The sequence below is a fragment of the Protomyctophum bolini genome, assembly GCF_963924005.1.
Source record: "Protomyctophum bolini genome assembly, chromosome: 21".
NCBI lineage: Eukaryota > Metazoa > Chordata > Actinopteri > Myctophiformes > Myctophidae > Protomyctophum > Protomyctophum bolini.
This window is the reverse complement of record NC_137882.1, coordinates 21498656-21517915: the sequence shown is the minus strand read 5'-3', so window position 1 is coordinate 21517915 and position 19260 is coordinate 21498656. Positions and strand designations below refer to the sequence as shown.

Sequence of the window (19260 nt, the reverse complement as noted above, 5' to 3'; positions counted from 1 at the left end):
CCCACACACAATAACCCAGGGTGCCCACTTTTTACATCCATTCATTCATTGTTTGTTTTTTTGCTAAGACGTCCACAGACGTCTTGGGCACTACATAGTGGGATTTCTGTACAGTATACTGCATCATCTGGCATGATGTTACATTGTGGGAGGAAAATGTACGTGATTAAGTTTAATTGGCAGTGCCCAGGGTCAAGATGGGGGAGAATAGAAAGTGCAAAATATACCAACTGAGAGGTTTATTGACACTTCACATGTTTACACCATGTGATGTAAGCAATGGGTGAATCACACTCTCTCCCACGTGAACCCTACGGAAATAGCCATGAGGAATATAATCCTAAAATAAAAACACCTCCGTCTAGGTGCACAATGTAGGTAGCACAGCCATTGATCAAGAACCAGTGTCAAGGCCTATTTTCTGCAGTACTGCTGCACTATTGTTCCTGTCAGATCGACTCAATTTATGTTCGACATTTCAACACAATAACCCTGGCATTCTGCTGGGCAAGTTGATAACTGCTGCTTGTACATGACATGACAGTTTTTCAAAGTTCGCAGGGTGACATGCATTGCTTTCTAGACGCCTTAAAAGTCGCATTCCGCGTCTCCACTGATAGATAACACTGCCAACATCCTGACGAGAAGGGGCGGGTTCAGCCGGAGAGAGATGAGCTTGTACTTCCTGCCCGTGGTCATCTCCGACAACGACTACCCCATCCAGAGCAGCACCAGCACGCTCGTCGTGCGCGTGTGCTCCTGCGACAGGCGCGGCAACATGCAGTCCTGCAACCCTGAAGTCCTGCCCTTTTCAGACGGGCTGATCACTGGAGCCCTGGTGGCCATCCTGCTCTGTGTCATCATACTGCTTAGTGAGTGGGCTATGCCCTGTGTGTGTGAGAGTGTGTATTGTGTGTGTGTGTGTGTGTGTGTGTGTGTGTGTGTGTGTGTGTGTGTGTGTGTGTGTGTGTGTGTGTGTGTGTGTGTGTGTGTGTGTGTGTGTGTGTGTGTGTGTGTGTGTGTGTGTGTGCGCGCCTGCGTACGTGCATGCATGCGTGTCCCAAAACTATAATTGTGGTACCATCCCTCTATCAAGGACCACCCTGATGTCTTTGTATTGGTTCTGTAATATTATATTATATTTTCTTTTTTTTATGTAGGCCTAGCCCTGATGTATCGGTAGGGAAGTTCTCTGATTAGGTCTGGCTACGCAATACTACGTGTCTACATGGGCAGCCTTCTCCCCCTGTGCATGTTACACACAATAAAATCTATGTTCCTTTCAATTCCTCCATGTTCTGTGGCTCTCTCTCAACCCTAACCCTCCCTCGGAAAACTGCAACTCATGCGAGCATATTGGCACTGACAGACTTAGCCCATGCGCTCAGCATCTCCCAGTTCTATAACTCCCTGCCAGTCACCTGTCTGGTTGGCTGTGGAGAGATTTAATTGTGTTCAGACTGAGCATGCTGAAGGTTGAAACCCCTTTTTTGCTCTCCTCTGAAGCGACATATCATGACATCTGCTCATTATCCAACGGCTTTTCTAGCTTTAACTCCTATTACAGTCTGTCTTCCCACCTACCTCTGACATGCGACCATCAAGCTTTTTTTTCTATCGTTTTTTTCCCCCGTTGCCTCCCTTTTGGCTCACTGCAGAGCATCCTACGTATGTCGTTTAGACCAATTGGAACTGTTGGAAAGTATAGAGCCCCTAAAAGTGACAGTAATTAACACAAGCAAGACTACTCCCTGAACCACCGGAGAGGAAAAACGTGGATAGGAAAAGTGCGTAGGTGGTGGTGGTGGGGGGTGCAGTAGATAAGTGAAGCAGAGTTTTTACTTGTCCTGAATGAGGGCTTCCAGGAGAATTATGAACTCACATGCACTCCTCTGCATAGCGGGGTTCATTCCAAAGAAGTTTTCTTTTTTTTTAATAGCGTGTTTTTTCTTCTCTTTTTTTCCTGCTCAATCTTTAATAAGAGGAGACGAATGCTTGAGGCAGTGCCGGGAATATATCACTGATAGCTAAGTGTGTCTCCACTTGCTCGCGCCACCGTGCTCTTTAGTGCATATGGCAACGTAAGCACGGGTACGAGTCTCAGACTGAACACTACTCTGTTCTGTTATTTCCTTTTCCCCTTATCTTTCCTCCCCTCGCTCACAGTGATCGTGGTGCTGTTCGCGTCCCTGCGGCGACAGAGGAAGAAGGAGCCTCTGATCCTCTCCAAGGAGGACGTGCGGGACAACGTGGTCAGCTACAACGACGAGGGCGGCGGCGAGGAGGACACGCAGGTATAGGGCTGTCACCATCACACATTTGAACCCAAATACATGTCATTTTTGGGGGTCCTTGACATGGAAAAGGTTGAGCACCACTGACAGAACACTTTCAGGATTTAGAATAATTTGTTTTTAGAAACGGCCCCAGGTTGAGGCAGATTTTAAAAACGCCTTCTAAAGTGTTCTGAAAAAACTGATATTTATATAGAAGCATCACAATTTTGTAATTTTTTAATACTGTACATATACTGTACAAAACCCCAAAAGGGGTTCCCGTCCTGAATGGGTTAAATGTACACATTTAAGCTCAGATCAGTGAACCAATAACTATGATCCAATGCAGTGATCCCAGCGGCACCCGCCTCTCTATACCAAAAATCACGGTGGCTGGGCCAGCCTAAAAAAAGGTGCACAGGGCAGATAATATGAGAAAGAACTGAAATATAGCAAGACATTTTTCACCTCCAACGTGTCCCAAAGTGGCGCATTGTAAGCTTGTAGATCTGCTATTTCAACTTTTTATGTATGGACATTATGACAAAAAATGTTATTATTTCGAATGATTGCGATTAGACGGTCATTATGTAATAACTATGACAACCCTTCGTGCAGGCGTTCGACATCGGCACGCTGCGCAACCCGGAGGTGATCGACGGCAACAAGATGCGGCGGGACATCATCCCCGAGATGCTGTTCCCCTTCCGCCGGGCGTCGCCCATCAAGGACAACGTGCGGGACTTCATCAACGGTCGGCTGCGGGAGAACGACGTCGACCCCACGGCGCCGCCGTACGACTCGCTGGCCACGTACGCCTACGAGGGCAGCGGCTCGCCGGCGGAGTCCCTGAGCTCGCTGGAGTCGGCCTCTACCGAGAGCGACCACGAGTACGATTATCTCAGCGGCTGGGGGCCGCCGTTCAAGAAGCTGGCCGAAATGTACATAGGCAACAGCCCCACCCGGGACACCTAGCGGCACAGAGACGAGACAGGGACATAAATGTATCTACACTCTTTTGTAATGTTATTATCCCCCTCCTTCAAGCTCTGTTCAGCTCTCTTTCACCTGCCATGGCTGCACTTTTAACTAGGACGTTGTTTGATTCTGATTGAGTATTACATTCTTGAATTTTAAGATACAAGCTGAGCGGATGTCAAAATTGGAACGCAGCATTCACTTGAGGTGAAACATTTAACCCTGGCTCCATGGTCTAATGGCTATGCTACCGTGCTGTGTGATTAAAGAGTGAACTGAGAATGAAAGTGCGTGCGTGCAAATTATTCATCTCATCAGATCCACCATCCTGCCAATCCACATTCCGCCAGGATAAACTGGCCTCCAAGTCCAACGTCCAAATGTGGAGCGCCACTTGGCGCGATATTTGGGCAAGAATGACATCATATTGATGACACGAGATTCTCTGGTGGGGAACATGAGCTCCACTGAGCACCTCTATTGTTATATCTATCCGTGTCTCGGAGTTACACACACACACACACACACACACACACACACACACACATATACACACAAAGACACCTGCCATCCATTCCCTGGTGCCAAAATGGAAGAAGTAAAACAGTACTCCAAACCCCCCTAGCGTGCGCTATTATAATCAGTAAAGATGCCTTTGCCATTTTAGGAACTTTTGTGAACAGTGGTGTGGACAATGTGTTTTGTAACAGCCTCAGAGATAGTAGTACTGTATACTATCAGTGTTTAATGGTGAGAGGGGTAGGTGGGGTGGGGGGTGCAGGGGGGGTTCAGACAGCTTTTCCGGCCAGCTGCGTTAGATACTGTAAAACTGTTTTTAATGATGAACATCCGTATATATACCATTTACTATTTGCTATCAATGTCCATGTGAAGTTGTGAACGGTCGGTGCAGTTTGTCAAACTGTGGGCTCATCCATCATGTATTGTAGGTGTTACTATGTAATGGGGGGGGGGGGGACTGTGTTGTAGGATAAATGTCGTACACTGGATTCAAGCTGTTTGAATGCTGGGTCATACTGTTTTATATTTATATTTTTATACTTATTTTATTAATAAAACGTTGGGAAAAAAAGCAATGTTCTAGTCTGCTGCTGTTGATGTTACGGTCGGTTACTGGATCCTTTTGTCCCTCTACCCACAAAAAGCTCACAACACATCATATGTTGTTTTGACCCAAATAGGGACACATGGGGTCATGTATTATGTATAGTTATGTATGTATAGTTAAAGTGGGTTAAAAGTAAAACATACAACAGGGCTCGAAATAGCGACCATTTTGGTCGCAAATGCGCCTGAATTTTAATCTGTGCGATCTCAAAATATAACTGGGCGCACCAGTGCTACTGCATATAATTACTGTAGTGCGACCAAAACGATCGCGACCGAAAGTGTCGCGGGCCAGTTCCCTCCCGCGAGATGATTTAAACTTGTAGAGCATAAAGATCTGAGCATGTAAAAAAAAAAGTAAGTTCCTAGTCCATTCCTGTCCAGAGTTATGATTGTTTAAAGAAATATCTCCTTGGCTTCTTCTACTTCCTCTAACCTCCCGTCAGTCCGTGGACTGATTGGGTGATCAACATCAGCTGGACCTGAGGTCCTCAGCTGTGAGAGACAACAAAAGGGCTCAATTGAATGGAATGTGTGGAGTCACACACACACATTTATGATGACGTTATGAAAATAACTTCTCATAAATATATACAGTAGGCCTATATATATATATATATATATATATATATATATATATATATTTTTTTTTTTACTTCAATCAAAAAGCAGGCCTACATAAAACAAAGGGTTTTGTAGCCATTTACAAATTCAGAAATTATAGCAGAGACAGTATTTAGAATTTAATTATATTTTCAACTGGTTTATTGCCACAAAAATAGCATCTCATACCAACTGGCTTGTAGGCCAGTGGTTCCCAAAGTGGGGTCCGGGGATCCCTAGGGGTCCTCGGTTAAATGATAGTTAGGAACCAAATGGACCCTTATGGGTCTGAAACTCTGAGAGTGTACTACATACTATGGGTAAACCAATTTCACTGTACATTTGTACACTCAGTTAAATTAACTTTGATTTTATGGGTCCCAGAGATAGAAATGGGGAACGGTAGCCTAATTCAGGTCAAACTGGGGGTCCTTGAAATGTAAATAACTGAAAATCACTGCTAGAGCCGTAAAAATCTTCTCATATGGGGGTCCCTGGCATATATTTTCAAATGGGGGTCCGTGGGCTAATGAGTGTCAATTTGAGGGTGCTTGACATGAAAAATGTTGGGAACCACTGCTGTAGGCTACAAGTGTAATAATAATGAATGTAAAAAATCGATTACATATTGGTGCTCGTAAAATTTTGGTGGGTGCTCCTAATTTTTTTCTGGTGCTCCTTCATTCTGAATTTGGGAGCACCAGTGCTACCAAGTAAAAAAGTTAATTTCGAGCCCTGTACATGTATGTAACATATGTTTGAATTTTGAATCAGAAATAAGTAGCAAACTAGCATAACAACGGCTGGGGAATGCTACTCTCCTCAAAACATATATTATCCAAATCCCATAAAACAACCACATATGCCAGTCTCTGTTATCGAACCCAGTATCATATGACAGTTGAGACATTTTCATGAAAGCCTATTAAATGCAACAGTAATAGAGGAATAGTGTGTAATGCTCTGGTTACTCACGTTATTACTTGAGAGTCACTTAATTTGAGTCACGTAATTTGAAAATAAATATGATATTTCGATCCTCACTGGATATGCAGGTCAGTTTAGAGGGAAACATGGGTTCCAATAAACCTTTGTAAGGTTAACTCTCAAGTAGTAACGTTTTATGTACTACTATACAATAAATTGTTGGCCTACCATTGCAGGACAATCCTAACTGAATCACAATGCCATCTGTGTTTTGATGAATTATATTCTTTCTTGGTGTCCTACAATTTGTTTTTGTATGCATATTTCAGAATATTCCATTGGGATTGTGTGTATAAGCACTGGGATTTGGTGCGTTGCACACACAAAAATAATTGAAAAAAATTAAGAACAAAATGTTTTGGGTTACAGGGAACTGAAATGGTCCCAGAGGGAATGATGCAGTAATTTATTTGTTGAAAACAAAAGAACTGCAAGCCAACAGCAGTTTCATAGTTATATTTTAAGAATGTCATCAGCTTTGAACCGTCTCATGATTGTATGAATCTACAGGTCTTGTACAGAGTAACATGGCAGAGATTTTTTACTTTAATCTCGACAATGCTCTCACCGACTGTTAAGAATTGAATATAAAACATGCTTATGATTGACACACTCATGTACACACTATTCAAATCTATGCCATATATTGTTTCTCTTGGTGATTAACCCAATCAACAATGGATTATGGTGAGAGGATTTATATACTGTCAAATGTGTGTATTAATTGTGTAATGTTTTCAAGCAAACTAGGCTGACTAGCTCTGATGCTGTGATTATCATGATCGTATAGAATGTTTATGCAAGCATGCATCTTTCTGTCTGCATCTTTTACATAATTTCCTATATATTATTGCACACACTTTCCTGTAATCGCATCAATATACTATTTTCAGTTTGTGCAAACTTGACGCATTCTAAATATTAAGAGATAGCATGTTGATTGTGGATTTCACAGCTATTTATTACTAATTAATTTATATTGGGGGTCGGAAGGGGGTGGGGCGGGGGTCCCGAGACGTTGCCAAAGCATTTCTGGGGGTCCCCGGCCAAAAACGTTGAGAACCCCTGTGTTAGGTCATAGATCTTCACATCTCGTGTGTGTGTTTGTTAGTGGTTGAGACACATCCAAAACACAGGTCATTAGGTCATCTGGATGCACTGATAGGCCTACCCATAAACCCCAGGTGCGTGTAGCTATACATATCTCATAATTTCTCCATAAATAAGCGTTGACACATTTGTTTTCTGCAATACGGAAACAAATAAAAAAGCAAGCCCAATGACAGGGATGAGTCAACGTGTCAGAGACATGATTTACCTATACGTTTTATTCATGCAATTAATTATTTTTCTACCATCTAAGAACATATCCGGACAGGTGCCAACTACGTACATGTTCGTACCAGTATACTCATATGAAAGTGGCGACCGTCAATTTACCTTTTAGCATTGCTCTGGTTGCTATGCAACGCCTCCCTCCCCACCAGCTATGGGATTTTTATCCCTGATAACCCGGAAATGAAACGGAGGCCCCGTTACAATTGGAGCCTATGCCTGGCACAGCTTAGCTGTGCTTATGCTACCACCTAGCGGGCAGAAAGTGTTGACTACGACCATCATGTTCAGAATTTGCGTCTGAGCCCTAATGTTTCAAAGCCATGACGTTTCCAGAGGCAAAATGCAAGGCAACGAGAGACTTTGCAAAAAGCTTTGACATGTCTGTGAGTAGTGGGGCGTGAGCAAGACAGACTGTCACAGGGGTTCAAGCGGGAAGAGCACGTTGGATAATGAGCAGATGTCATGATATTTCGCTTCAGAGGAGAGCAAAAAAGGGGGTTCAACATCCAGCGTGCTCAGTGTGCACATGAGAAGATCTCTCCACAGCTGCCAGACAGGTGACTGGCGGGGAGTTGCAAGCCAGGTACTGTAGATGCTGAGTGCGGGGTTATCAGTGCAAATAATTTGCTTGCAGGGGTTTGCGGTTACCTGCAGGCGCATTGCGTGAGATGGTGGTCATGGAACAGGGAATTAGAATTGAACGGAAGCATGCATTCGATCATGTGCAACATGCACAGTCGAGAGGCTGCACATATAGGGAACATGAATACTCGTTCACACAAACATAATGGCATTTATCACTATGCTAAAGCCTCTGTAAGAACAAGACCATGATTGACCAAGCAGTCAAAAAAGGTAAATTACATTTCAAAATCCATTATTTTACTGTATTGATATGCCCTTGAACTTAAGCACTACACATTTTTGCTGGGAAAATCAACAACATTATGCGCTCTCCCTGGTTTGCACTGTAGGGTCTTACATATTGCATTAGCCAACAAAGGGGAGCTGAAATGGCACTTAAAGATGTCAGGCAAAAAGCAGGCAATTACTCTAGTAGCAAAATACACAAATGTACAACTATTTTGTTAAGTGGATGTATAATTGCTAATGATTGAATGCAGCTCTCAGCCACTTTACCGTTTCCAGAGGAAGACTGCTACATGGTACCCAAGTATGTAAAGTAATATCTCACAGAGTGGCATGCATTAATGCCCCGCGGGCACGGGAATTGAACGCAGGACTCGCTGCAGGCATCAGAGGTATATACACACCTTAAACCTTCGGCATCCAAGGCTCTATACACTTCATGACTCAATTAACTATTAACTATTATGAATCAAACCGCCCAACAATTCCATATACAGTATGTGCACTTTCAGCCCCTAATGCCTAAAGAGGTGATGTACATGGTACTCACTAGATACCCGACCACGGCCTCCCCTACAATACGTGACTGTGCTCTGCATTGGAGACCGCACTGAACTGCACTTCGGTCAACCTTTTTACTAAACGTGTGACAGAGTGTTGTTGACAAAATGTGCAGATGGATTTAATACAATATCACCATGCCACTTCAATAAGAACCCTCTGGCAACAGTTACAATAATTTTTGCAAATGCACAAAGAATCACAGACACACACAGACAAAACCACACACACACACACACACACACACACACACACACACACACACACACACACAGAGAGAGAGAGTTGGGGACAATCAGATGAGCATAGGCCTATATGCTGGCCAGTGGTACGTACGGTATATCATTGGCATATCAAGACTGTTAATGGCAGAGTATTTGTCAAACAGTGAAACTGACGCGCCAAATACTGATAATGAATGGCCTCGTCTATGACACTTTGGGGTCAAAGCCATGGGATTTTAGAATGTTGATCATTTGGATTAGCCCTTTCTATTTGTGGTCATGTTGTTTTGTGACAATGAATGCAATTGCTAGTGTGTGTGTGTGTGTGTGTGTGTGTGTGTGTGTGTGTGTGTGTGTGTGTGTGTGTGTGTGTGTGTGTGTGTGTGTGTGTGTGTGTGTGTGTGTGTGTGTGTGTCATACAGCCGTCATACAAGATAATAAATAGATGAAAATCTAAAAGATATTAACGGTTTTGATTAAAGCAATTATTCCCCTGGCGTGCTAAAGAAAAACATACAACTCAGCAATTCCACCAAGGCTTTCCACTCCGTGAGTGAGCTGTCCAACTGCTTCAACGTGGCCATGTTTACCGTCTATACTCTTATATAATCTCTAGTGCCTGGAGACTGCATGCCTCGTGTCTTCCTCCTCCTGCATGCCTCGTGTCCTCCTCCTCCTCAGCACACAAGAAAGCTCAGTGCTGGCTTTCTTGTGCACTGATCAGTGAACACTGTTCTGTGGAAGAGGAACACATTTCCTTTTGCAAGGAGAAACGTGTTTGATCTCCCACCATGACAGAGCTCTCCTAACTCTTTCGTTATAATGACAGGCAGAAATGGCCACAGTGGCACAAAAACAAGAAAGTACATCTCACCTGCTCAAAAACATACGAAAAAAGGAAATTGTAAGAGAACCACTGCCTTTATATATAAAGTGGACCTGGTGAGACGTAGGAGGGGCCTGGACAGGAGTCAACCCACAGAGCCTAGTCCTTCCACGCGCCCTCCCGGACAGAGAAACGAGAACTGCATTGGCACCTGTTCTTGTATAAAGCTATGGTTGGAGAGATTGTCCTAAATACATCTCATCTTTCCTGAACCCTACCACACCCGGTCAAGTAATTTCCCCAAATTCAAGGTACCAAAAGTTAACTCTGTGCTGAAAATGAGCACTTGTGCTCAGCTACTACCCCGTGTAAATAAAGGATAAAAAAAATAATAATAATAATTGTTCCCCATCATCCGACAGCATAATGTACAGTACACAAGACGCGCACACACACACACACACATAAAAACAATCTCTCCACCACTCGACCTCATTCTCTATGGTGACCTTCTGCCGGAAGAGTCCGCCGATCAAATGTTGCCCTCTTTGACCCTCTTTGCCACGCTGAGCTTGTAATTGTCACCCGCTCAAGGCTTCTAAAACCATCAAAGGGCTTCTCTGCAGTGTATCCGGGGCCACATGACAGTGCACGACAGTATATCTAATCTCTCATCACAAATACATGTGGACCTGTCAGATACGCATGCCGCCTCAGATGCTAATCCGTGCCCTCCCGACGGGTGGTGGGAGGGGGTGGATATATGATGCAACACTTGTCTCGGACCTCATGCCTGCAGCACACTCGACTCCAAACAGCGGCAACCTTTTTTTTGTGGCTACGGCAGAACTTCCCAAAACCGGAGAGAGTTTGCAGAGAATGAAAGTGTTTTATATTGTTGCTATGAATAATCAAAGTTGTACCCCCCCAAACTCGGTAGCTACACCGCAGCTTGCTCTATCGCTCAAGCCACTGAAGCATTCATTGTTTTCAGCGCTGGAACAGGTGGTTTTACCACCTGGATGTTCTTCCGACACACTGTGGCAAATTTGTCACTGAAGTTATTTCTTGCAACAGGCTGTGTTTATGGTCCATATGAGAGGGATTACAGTTGTACCTCCTGGAGGTTGGCTTGTGAGACTAATACCTCCTAACCTCCTCATCCAACCTGAGCTCTCTTCAATAATTGCTGCATTCGCTGCTTGCAGAATCAAACCCTGGGCAGAAAGCAGAAACGGAACTACCGGTAAATAAATCACGGCGATGTTGAACTTTTCAACAATCGCATCAATCATGGAGTTGCAAACACTACCGAACGTCGGAAAGGTGCAGCCGAAGTTCAAATGCTCTTGTTCTTATTGTCCTGAAGCGAAACAATGTTATATGCTAGCCTTTATGCTTCCATCTCTCATGCCCAGCAGCTAAACGACTTCCTAGATTCCTTATTGCACTATATTTTATGATAACAGTCTATCTTTGGGGAGCCACACTCATTGTACTCGTGCCATCAATCGAGTGTGCATGGCGAGCGTGGCGTTCTGGAGGAGCCAGTCTCCCACTAGTCAGCCACAATGGTGGTGATGTCACGGCACATCTTATACAACCCCTGGAGCCTTGGCAGTTCCTCCTGAGGGTGGGTGGCAAATATAAAAAGGATGGCTCCAGTGTGTGCTCTTTCAGAGGAAATGTGCTCCCCAGAGGGATGTGGACGGGTGGGAGTGGGGTGTTGTTGTGCTGGGGTGCTGGGGAGGGGTTAGAAGGAGCCTTTCTTTTATATCCCATGGCGATAGAGAGGATTTACGGGATCTCTTGTGATTAGCCAGTGGGGAAATAGGGAAAACAGGGCAATTGCTGCCAGCAATCCCATTTCAGAGACATATGGACACATTCACGCACACACGCTAAGAAAACATGCACGGCGCACGTGTGCATGCACACACTTGCACACAACTGCAATGCAAGATGTGCATACCGGTATGTGCACACATGCATGGAGTATGCAAAAACATGGGAACTATATGCATGCACAACCATCGCTCACAATCACTCCATTCCATTGATGTTAACTAAATTGTTCTTTTTGTCCATTGGAGTGCCGTGTTTTTTGTATTCTTTCCAGTTTTGTATGCGTTTATGAGGTGACAGTACTTCATTAGACCCCTTGGTGTGGTTGTTATGTGCTATGATGTCTTCCCTTTGTATTTAGGGTTTCTTCCTGGAGGCTGAAATCTTGACAGTCAAACGATGTGCAAATGAAAAGAACTGCGATATAGGGACATCACAATATATCAATATAATATAATACCTGATGATCATGTTTTAGGGTGGGTGAAAAGAATCACGGCACTCCATCTTTAAGTTACAGTTGATATATTAACAAGGTTCTCTATTGCGGTCTGAAAATTTCCCTTGTGGAAAATAAGACCAGATCTTATCTCTCAATAGATGTATTCAGACAAATCTGTTACAGATATAAGCCTACATACATAATGCACTGATGCGGGCGCACGCACGCGCGCACACACGCGCGCACACACACACGCACACACACACACACACACACACACACACACACACACACACACAATTGAATTGGACTAACAGTGTCCTCTTCTCTCCGGCCAAATAAAACAGTAGCTTTTATTAAACCTATTGTTACCTGATATAATTTATCGTATTTGCTATATCATGGAGTTGTAGGTCTTACAGTTCTTACAATTACTACTGTATATTGCAATTAATAAGGCAAGCAAGTTGGTTTTCAACACTTTTCATATCAATGTATTTGTCATTTGAGCCACGGACCACTGATGACCAAAGACTTATTCGAATATTTTGTTATCGTTGGATAAGATTTTGTCCACAATTCCATCCATGCTTTATTGATGTTGGTAACTTGGTACCATAGGAGAGAAAACAGGCAAGCGTTGATCAAAATAACAATTCTACTAAATTCTTTCTTCTTGTAAATTAATACTGATGTTTTAACAATAATTTAACTCTTGAGAGCGTAAAATTAAACCAAATGAACCCATAAGGGTCCATTTGGTTTCATTTTATACTATCAACAGTTAAAGGTCTATAAGGGTCCATTTGGTTACAAACTCTCCATCATTTAGCTGGGGACCAACCTGGAACCCCGTCAAGGACCACTGGTGGTCCCCGGATCACAGGTACTTTTTTTTATCCTCCTTTTAATATGCAGCAGAAATAAAGGACTCTTTCTTGATAAAAGGCGGATAGTGTGAACAAAACATTAGACAGTGGGGTCGAGTGGGAGATGAAATGTTACCCAATGTCTGAAACTCACTCACACACACACACACACACACACACACACTATGCCTTGTCCCACTGTACCGTCGACTAGTGTTCAAGGGTGATTGTAATTGCCACGGCACACGCAACATTTACAAACCTCTGGCTAGATACTGCATATCATGTCTCCTCATATTCAGTCCTAAATTTAAGGTGTTTTAAAATTCAAATCCAATGAGCCAGTGCCTCTCATTGCATTATGTTAACAAGCATTGCATAATGGCAACTCGTTTATGGAATATGCATCATTCCATCGCACTGCACCGATCAACCGGGAGGCAGTTAGGGGAGAGTAACCTACCCTTGCTTAACTTGGACCAAATGGCTGATGAGGATGATTTTTGGGCGAGATAAAACCACTTAGCATGTATACTGTACACTTTGACCCTCTCTAATTCTTAATGTCAATGTGTCGTGTCAAATGGGACAAGCACTGAGAGTGAATGCCGTATAGATTTTGAACACTACCATATTATGTGATCTCGCTAGTCAGTGTCTTTATTCCATGCTGAAAGAATCATTACTGAATGGCTTAATATCGCACTCTCAGTTCTGAAGTATCACTGCATGCAAAAGCATATAATAGGCTGCTATCTTGGAGTGTCTGAGATAGGGTGTCTTTGAATTTGGCCAAAAGTGACTCGAGTGATTCATATTCCATTAGCTGAAATAATGCTCATCATTGATTCTTCCAGATGTTCTTCCTCTAAGTCTGATGATGTCAGACTGAGTGAAGCAACTCTTAAATAAAATATTTCAGAGCTATTACTGTAGTTTTGACATAAAAAAAAGAAATCCTCATCATAAAGATAAGAATGAAGCAAATAAAATGGTGTTGGAACTTTTAATTAATGCATTAATTCTCAATTGTCAAAATTGCTGTACAAACGCAAATGCGGTTGGAGGCTATATAGCGTTCGGAATGGATGATGGCACTTAAGGGCCATAGGGAAATTTATCCTAGACTAGAAATGCAAAAATAATAAATATATGCTTGGTTTGGTACACTCAAAACTAATATATCCATTATAGCTGCTTGAACAACAGCCTGCCTCTGCCACACATCTCTCCCACTTTTTGTCTACTGTTCGGAGAATATAATTTACAGCCGCTGCAGCGGGCTGTACCCTCCCCCATCTCGCCAACCGTTGATAGCATTTGGGAGATCTGACCCAGCCCTGGGGCAGGGTCAGCGACAAACACCACCGGCACGTCGCCTGTGTTGCTTACATATACTTGTGTGCCTCCGCAAATGTGGGTCGGCAAGGGTCAGGGTTGTAGAACGCTGGGTCCGGGCCCAAAGCCTCGGGAGGGGAGAGGGGGCGGTTGTTAGAAAGGTGAGGAGGGGCAGCGGGTTGCAGCGTAGAGGCTCACGTCCTGCCTTGTGTGGTCATGACTCCCACCAAGACACTGCACCACTGTCCGTCACCATGGCAACCCTCTGAGAGGCTTGCATTATTTCACGCCATTAGCACATTTTTAAAGGCATGCCGGTTGATCCAGCCATATGCTTATTCTGACCGGGGCTTTTTGTATCTATCAGAACAAAATCTAACAATACAGTCATAGTCACAATATAAGTGCCACCAAAGTGCATACACCATGGCTATTATGTGACTCATGCTAGATTTAATTGTGGCTGTGATTTGAATAGTCTTTTCTTTGCAATGGCAGGCGTGTCAAAACCCTGGCAGGAGTGTCAAACCCTGTTTGAAGGTCATTGCCACATGACTCACAAGACCATTTTTGTGCCTGATATTGTAACAGAGACATTTGTAACATTTGCGACACCTCCTATGGGTGGACATGAATATTTAGAGCAGAGGTTCCCTCCTGTTTTCAGGGTGCATGATATAATATGCACCCTATTTATTGTATATGCCCCCATGTGTACCTGTCTCGACACTCACATTGTATTTGTAGAGAAACACATCTGTGACAATTCAATAATTTCCAGTATAGCAATAGATTCTTCCACCTGAGGGCAGTACTTCATAATCTATTCGACATCTTAAATAAAACCACAGTGTTTGCTATTAGGTTGAGCTTTTAGGTTGAGCTCACATTATAGTCTTGTTAGTTTATAAACCCCTCTCTACCTGAAATCAGTTCAAATCCTCGACTTCAAATTGGTAACTATCAACATCCATGTGTCACACCAAAATGTCAGCGAGCCATGCAGAAATAGTATACATAATATTTTAAGTAAATAGCACATCTGTAGTGGTTGTAGTCGAGTTGACTAGTACTACTGCCTAAAGCCTATAAGCCCAACCTTTCCCCAGGCCATACATCAATTCCCTCTTGGATAAGCAGTACTGTAGATGTTTAGTTTCAAACGCTGGAACTCGTTTTTGCTACTCTGCATTGAATAGACAGACTGCAATGTAAACTGCTGTACAGTACATTCACATTGAATACGTACACTGCAGTGACTGCAGCTTGGAGAACTGCCCCGCTGTGTTACGGCAAACAATTCTACAAGTGCCCCTTAAAAACTTCCTCCTGCATCGACACTGTATCTCGCAGCTAATGTTTCGTCATGGCATATGAACAGTGGTGGACAATACTGGTGCGCCAGTGTGCATGCGTCGTCAAAATGTTTGCTGCGCGGCAGATCAAACTCAAAGGCATCAAAAGTGATATTAACGTGCTGTAAGTAGACTTAGAAATAAAACTAGTGTTGACTAGTCATTACAAGTGGCTCTTATTTACAATATGAAAACCATGCATCTGTCACTTAAACCATGTAGGTTACACATGTTGGAATTACTTAATTAAACATGGAGCCTGCAGCATTCGGTGAGAAATGTTTGTAGTGGTTGTGCTAACGATAAACAAGCACCTGCTGCTAAAGGGATCCTCCTCCTGCTTAATGCTACAAATACACTGTAGCTTTGCATCTTTTGCATCTCGCAGCATTAACGTGAATGCAGCATAGCGTGGCAGAATAGGAACGTCCGTACCTCCCCACTAGCCCAAAATAATAATGTGCACCCCCATATGAACAAATACATTAATTTCTAAAACAAAACGGCAGTTTCTCCTAAATTACTGTTAACTCCTAACATAAATAATAACCATAGTTGCTCTGACACTGAAATACCTGTAGTTTTGTCAGTGTCAATTAGCAGTCATGGGTGATGTTGAACAGCACAGCCTCGATCAGCGTCATGTCAGACTTCACTGCACTTAACTGAACGCAAAGCATGCACGTTGCTATCGTCATAACGTGCCATTGTGTAACTGGAAACAATTGTTAATTTAAATGCAGACGACCATTTGCACATATACTGTACCAAGAAGGTGAATCTTCATGATAAACATGTTTTTTCAGTCCTCATGTTTTGCTTCAGCACTGTACTCTGCGAACCCATGTTATGAGCCACATTGATTCCCATGACGGGCTGATAATGGCTTTAGTGTTGTTTTTGCCAAATGGAGAGAGAGAGAGAGAGAGAGAGAGAGAGAGAAATGTAGTGAAAACATTGACAGGCCTAATAACTTCGTATTGTACTAAAGTGAAGAAATGGCGACAGAGATTTTCAACAGAAAAGATCGTTTTTGTGGGGTTTGAAATAACAAGGGTTGCTATTGTTGGGTAATATGTTCTCCATATAAAATCAATATCCGACTGGCAATATGCGTGTGCCATGTGGAGATTATGAGTGTGTATGATTGCGCACGGTAGGTGTGCATGTGTTTGCATGCATGTGCAGTGTAGCACACCTTAGTAGGGTACATGAATGTATTGTGATGTGTAGTCTGATGTGTATGTCTTTGTAGGCCTACAGGTACAAATTATTTCTGTGTACATGCCTGGGGTTGTGTTTGTATGTGTGCTAATTTGTCTCCAAGGCAGTGCAAGCCCGTGTTTGCCTGTGTGTGTAGGTGTGATGGTGTGTCTGTGCATGGTTTGCAGAGAGAGAGAGAGAGAGAGAGAGAGAGACCAGCTGTAGCCACACAGGGCTTCTGGACCAGTGTGCATTTTGGACAGCGGACCATGCTTCAGAGCTGGCCTCTGCCAATGAAATATTGAGAGGGCTGAACATCAGTTGTTTTTGTTGTTGATGATGATTATGTGATGATTATGTGTTGATTCCCCCCCCCCCCCCCCCCGACTACTGCAGAGCCAGATCGCTGAAAGAGAACTCTTTGTCCTCTTTCAGCATTATGGCCAATTAGAACTTGGATGTTTCAGTCAGAGGCAAATCCTGTCTTTGCATTCAGCATGTGTTCTGTATGTTACACTAGATGATCTTTGTATCTTGTTCAGTGTTGACTGTCCATCATAGACCCATGGGGGGAAAAAAGAGACTCCTAACATAGTTGAAGTGGGAATCATAAAATGTCCCTGGGACCCATAACAGACTCTTAAAGACCACCCCTGGGTCACTGACGACTCACAACGATCCACCACAACACAACACAACCTACTGTTTATCAGTCTTCCGTTTTTGGAATTGATGGCTGTTATAAAGATCAAAATATCTAGCTCAAAAAAGGAAATAGCCAATTAACTCATAGGATTATTAAGTGATCGAGAGCCACAGACACATGCTGTTCCCTGTCACAACTCGCATACCTTCAACAGAAGATACAATATAACATATTATACAAACTGTAGATTCACATCAGCATTCAATTCCAGAGCCAGAAACAGTTACTGAACATGTTTCATTGCCACCCAGTTATTAGGTTTCAAAATGACAGCAATAGTGCGCACGGCCGCGCTCACACACACGCACACACACAGCAGCAGCAGCAAGAAGCAAAAACATTAATAAAAAGCAATCTTACCTTAATTGAAACTGAATTCAAACTGTGGAACCCAGAGCCTCTTTAATTCATGGTGAGCCCTCCAGCGGTGTCTCCAGTCATCTCCATCCTCCATACATCTGGCTAGCGGCCAGTACTTTCCTCCCAGTATCAATGGCACCGACCAGCCTCATTGTATGCATCTTTGAATCAAAGAATGTATTAATTATGGCCTTAACAGGGATCAGACAGAGTGACACAGTCTTCTCCTCATGTTTCTGGAAACACTGGAGGCAATGTTTATATGTTTTTAATTGAGGACTGCCTGGAGCGAAAATAGCCTGATACATAGGCTATCTCTGTGGTGTTGTTTTGTATTTACTGTCATGTTTTCCCTGTTTGTATATGGACCCATTGTGTCTGAAATAAAGTTTTCAATCAATATAATCGCTGGTGCTGCAACTACTATAATACCCTTGGGACAAATTGTGAGTACTTTATATTTGAAATATGTTTGGCGCTCGCTACATTTACAACTTTTACGTATATATACTAAAAGTTGTAAATGTAGCGAGCGCTAAAAACAGGGTGCAATAAGTCATGATAATCATCATGGCAGTCATGTTTCAGGGCTAGCTAGTTGGTGCCAATTAACTGCCAAATTTATTACAGTTCAAAACATCATTGGTACATTTCATACAAGGATTTGCGGTGCTGTGACAACCCAAACAAAACATGTTTGTAGGCCTATTTATTCTATAAATGTGTATAGGACCCATGAATGCACATAGCCCTGGTAATTGTTAGCGAGTCGAGGCACTCGACCAGGAGTAGCATGCACACAGCACTTCAAGCACATTTATTTGTTTGTTTGTTCATTTCACGCTCCCTCGCTCTCTCGCGCGCGCGCGCACGCACACACACACACACACACACACACACACACACACACACACACACACACACACACACACACACACGCTTAGCGTACTGTAGGTAGCTATTGCTAACTCACCTCATGCAGATTTGTGCAGAATAAAAACTCAAAACAAATCGACCAAGCAGGTTATGAAGATTAATTAAAACCTCTTTCAACTTTGTGACCGAGCAGTTTTCACGTCCTAACAACCCAGACTCTACTTAACTTCCATGAGGTGTAAAGTTATTATAAGTTAAAGTTGTTTATTTCACTATTTTTACTGAAACTAAAGGAGCTCGTGTATAAATATGTTGTTTGCAGCAGCTGTGTGGGGAAGGGGAGGGGGGGGCGTGGCTACCGGACGATTTAAAAGAGTGCGCTTGAAGCCTGCTCAGTGCTCAGGGAGTGTCTACCAATTCACTGGAGTGGAATTTTTGTCAAGGATTTATTCAGCATTTAAATGACAACTTTCTT

General features: G+C 43.1%; 1 protein-coding gene across 1 annotated transcript in view; it reads left to right on the top strand.

Annotated features, from left to right (window-relative positions):
• The window catches only part of LOC308336417 (uncharacterized protein), a gene marked incomplete at its 3' end in the record, with an annotated part of 688546 nt that overhangs the window by 540619 nt on the left and 128667 nt on the right, over positions 1-19260 (top strand). Inside the window, exons 11-13 of the mRNA XM_080793780.1 lie at positions 621-872; positions 2167-2294; positions 2895-3225. Coding sequence (XP_080649906.1) covers positions 621-872; positions 2167-2294; positions 2895-3225 — 711 coding nt within the window. The remainder of the gene's footprint in view (positions 1-620; positions 873-2166; positions 2295-2894; positions 3226-19260) is intronic.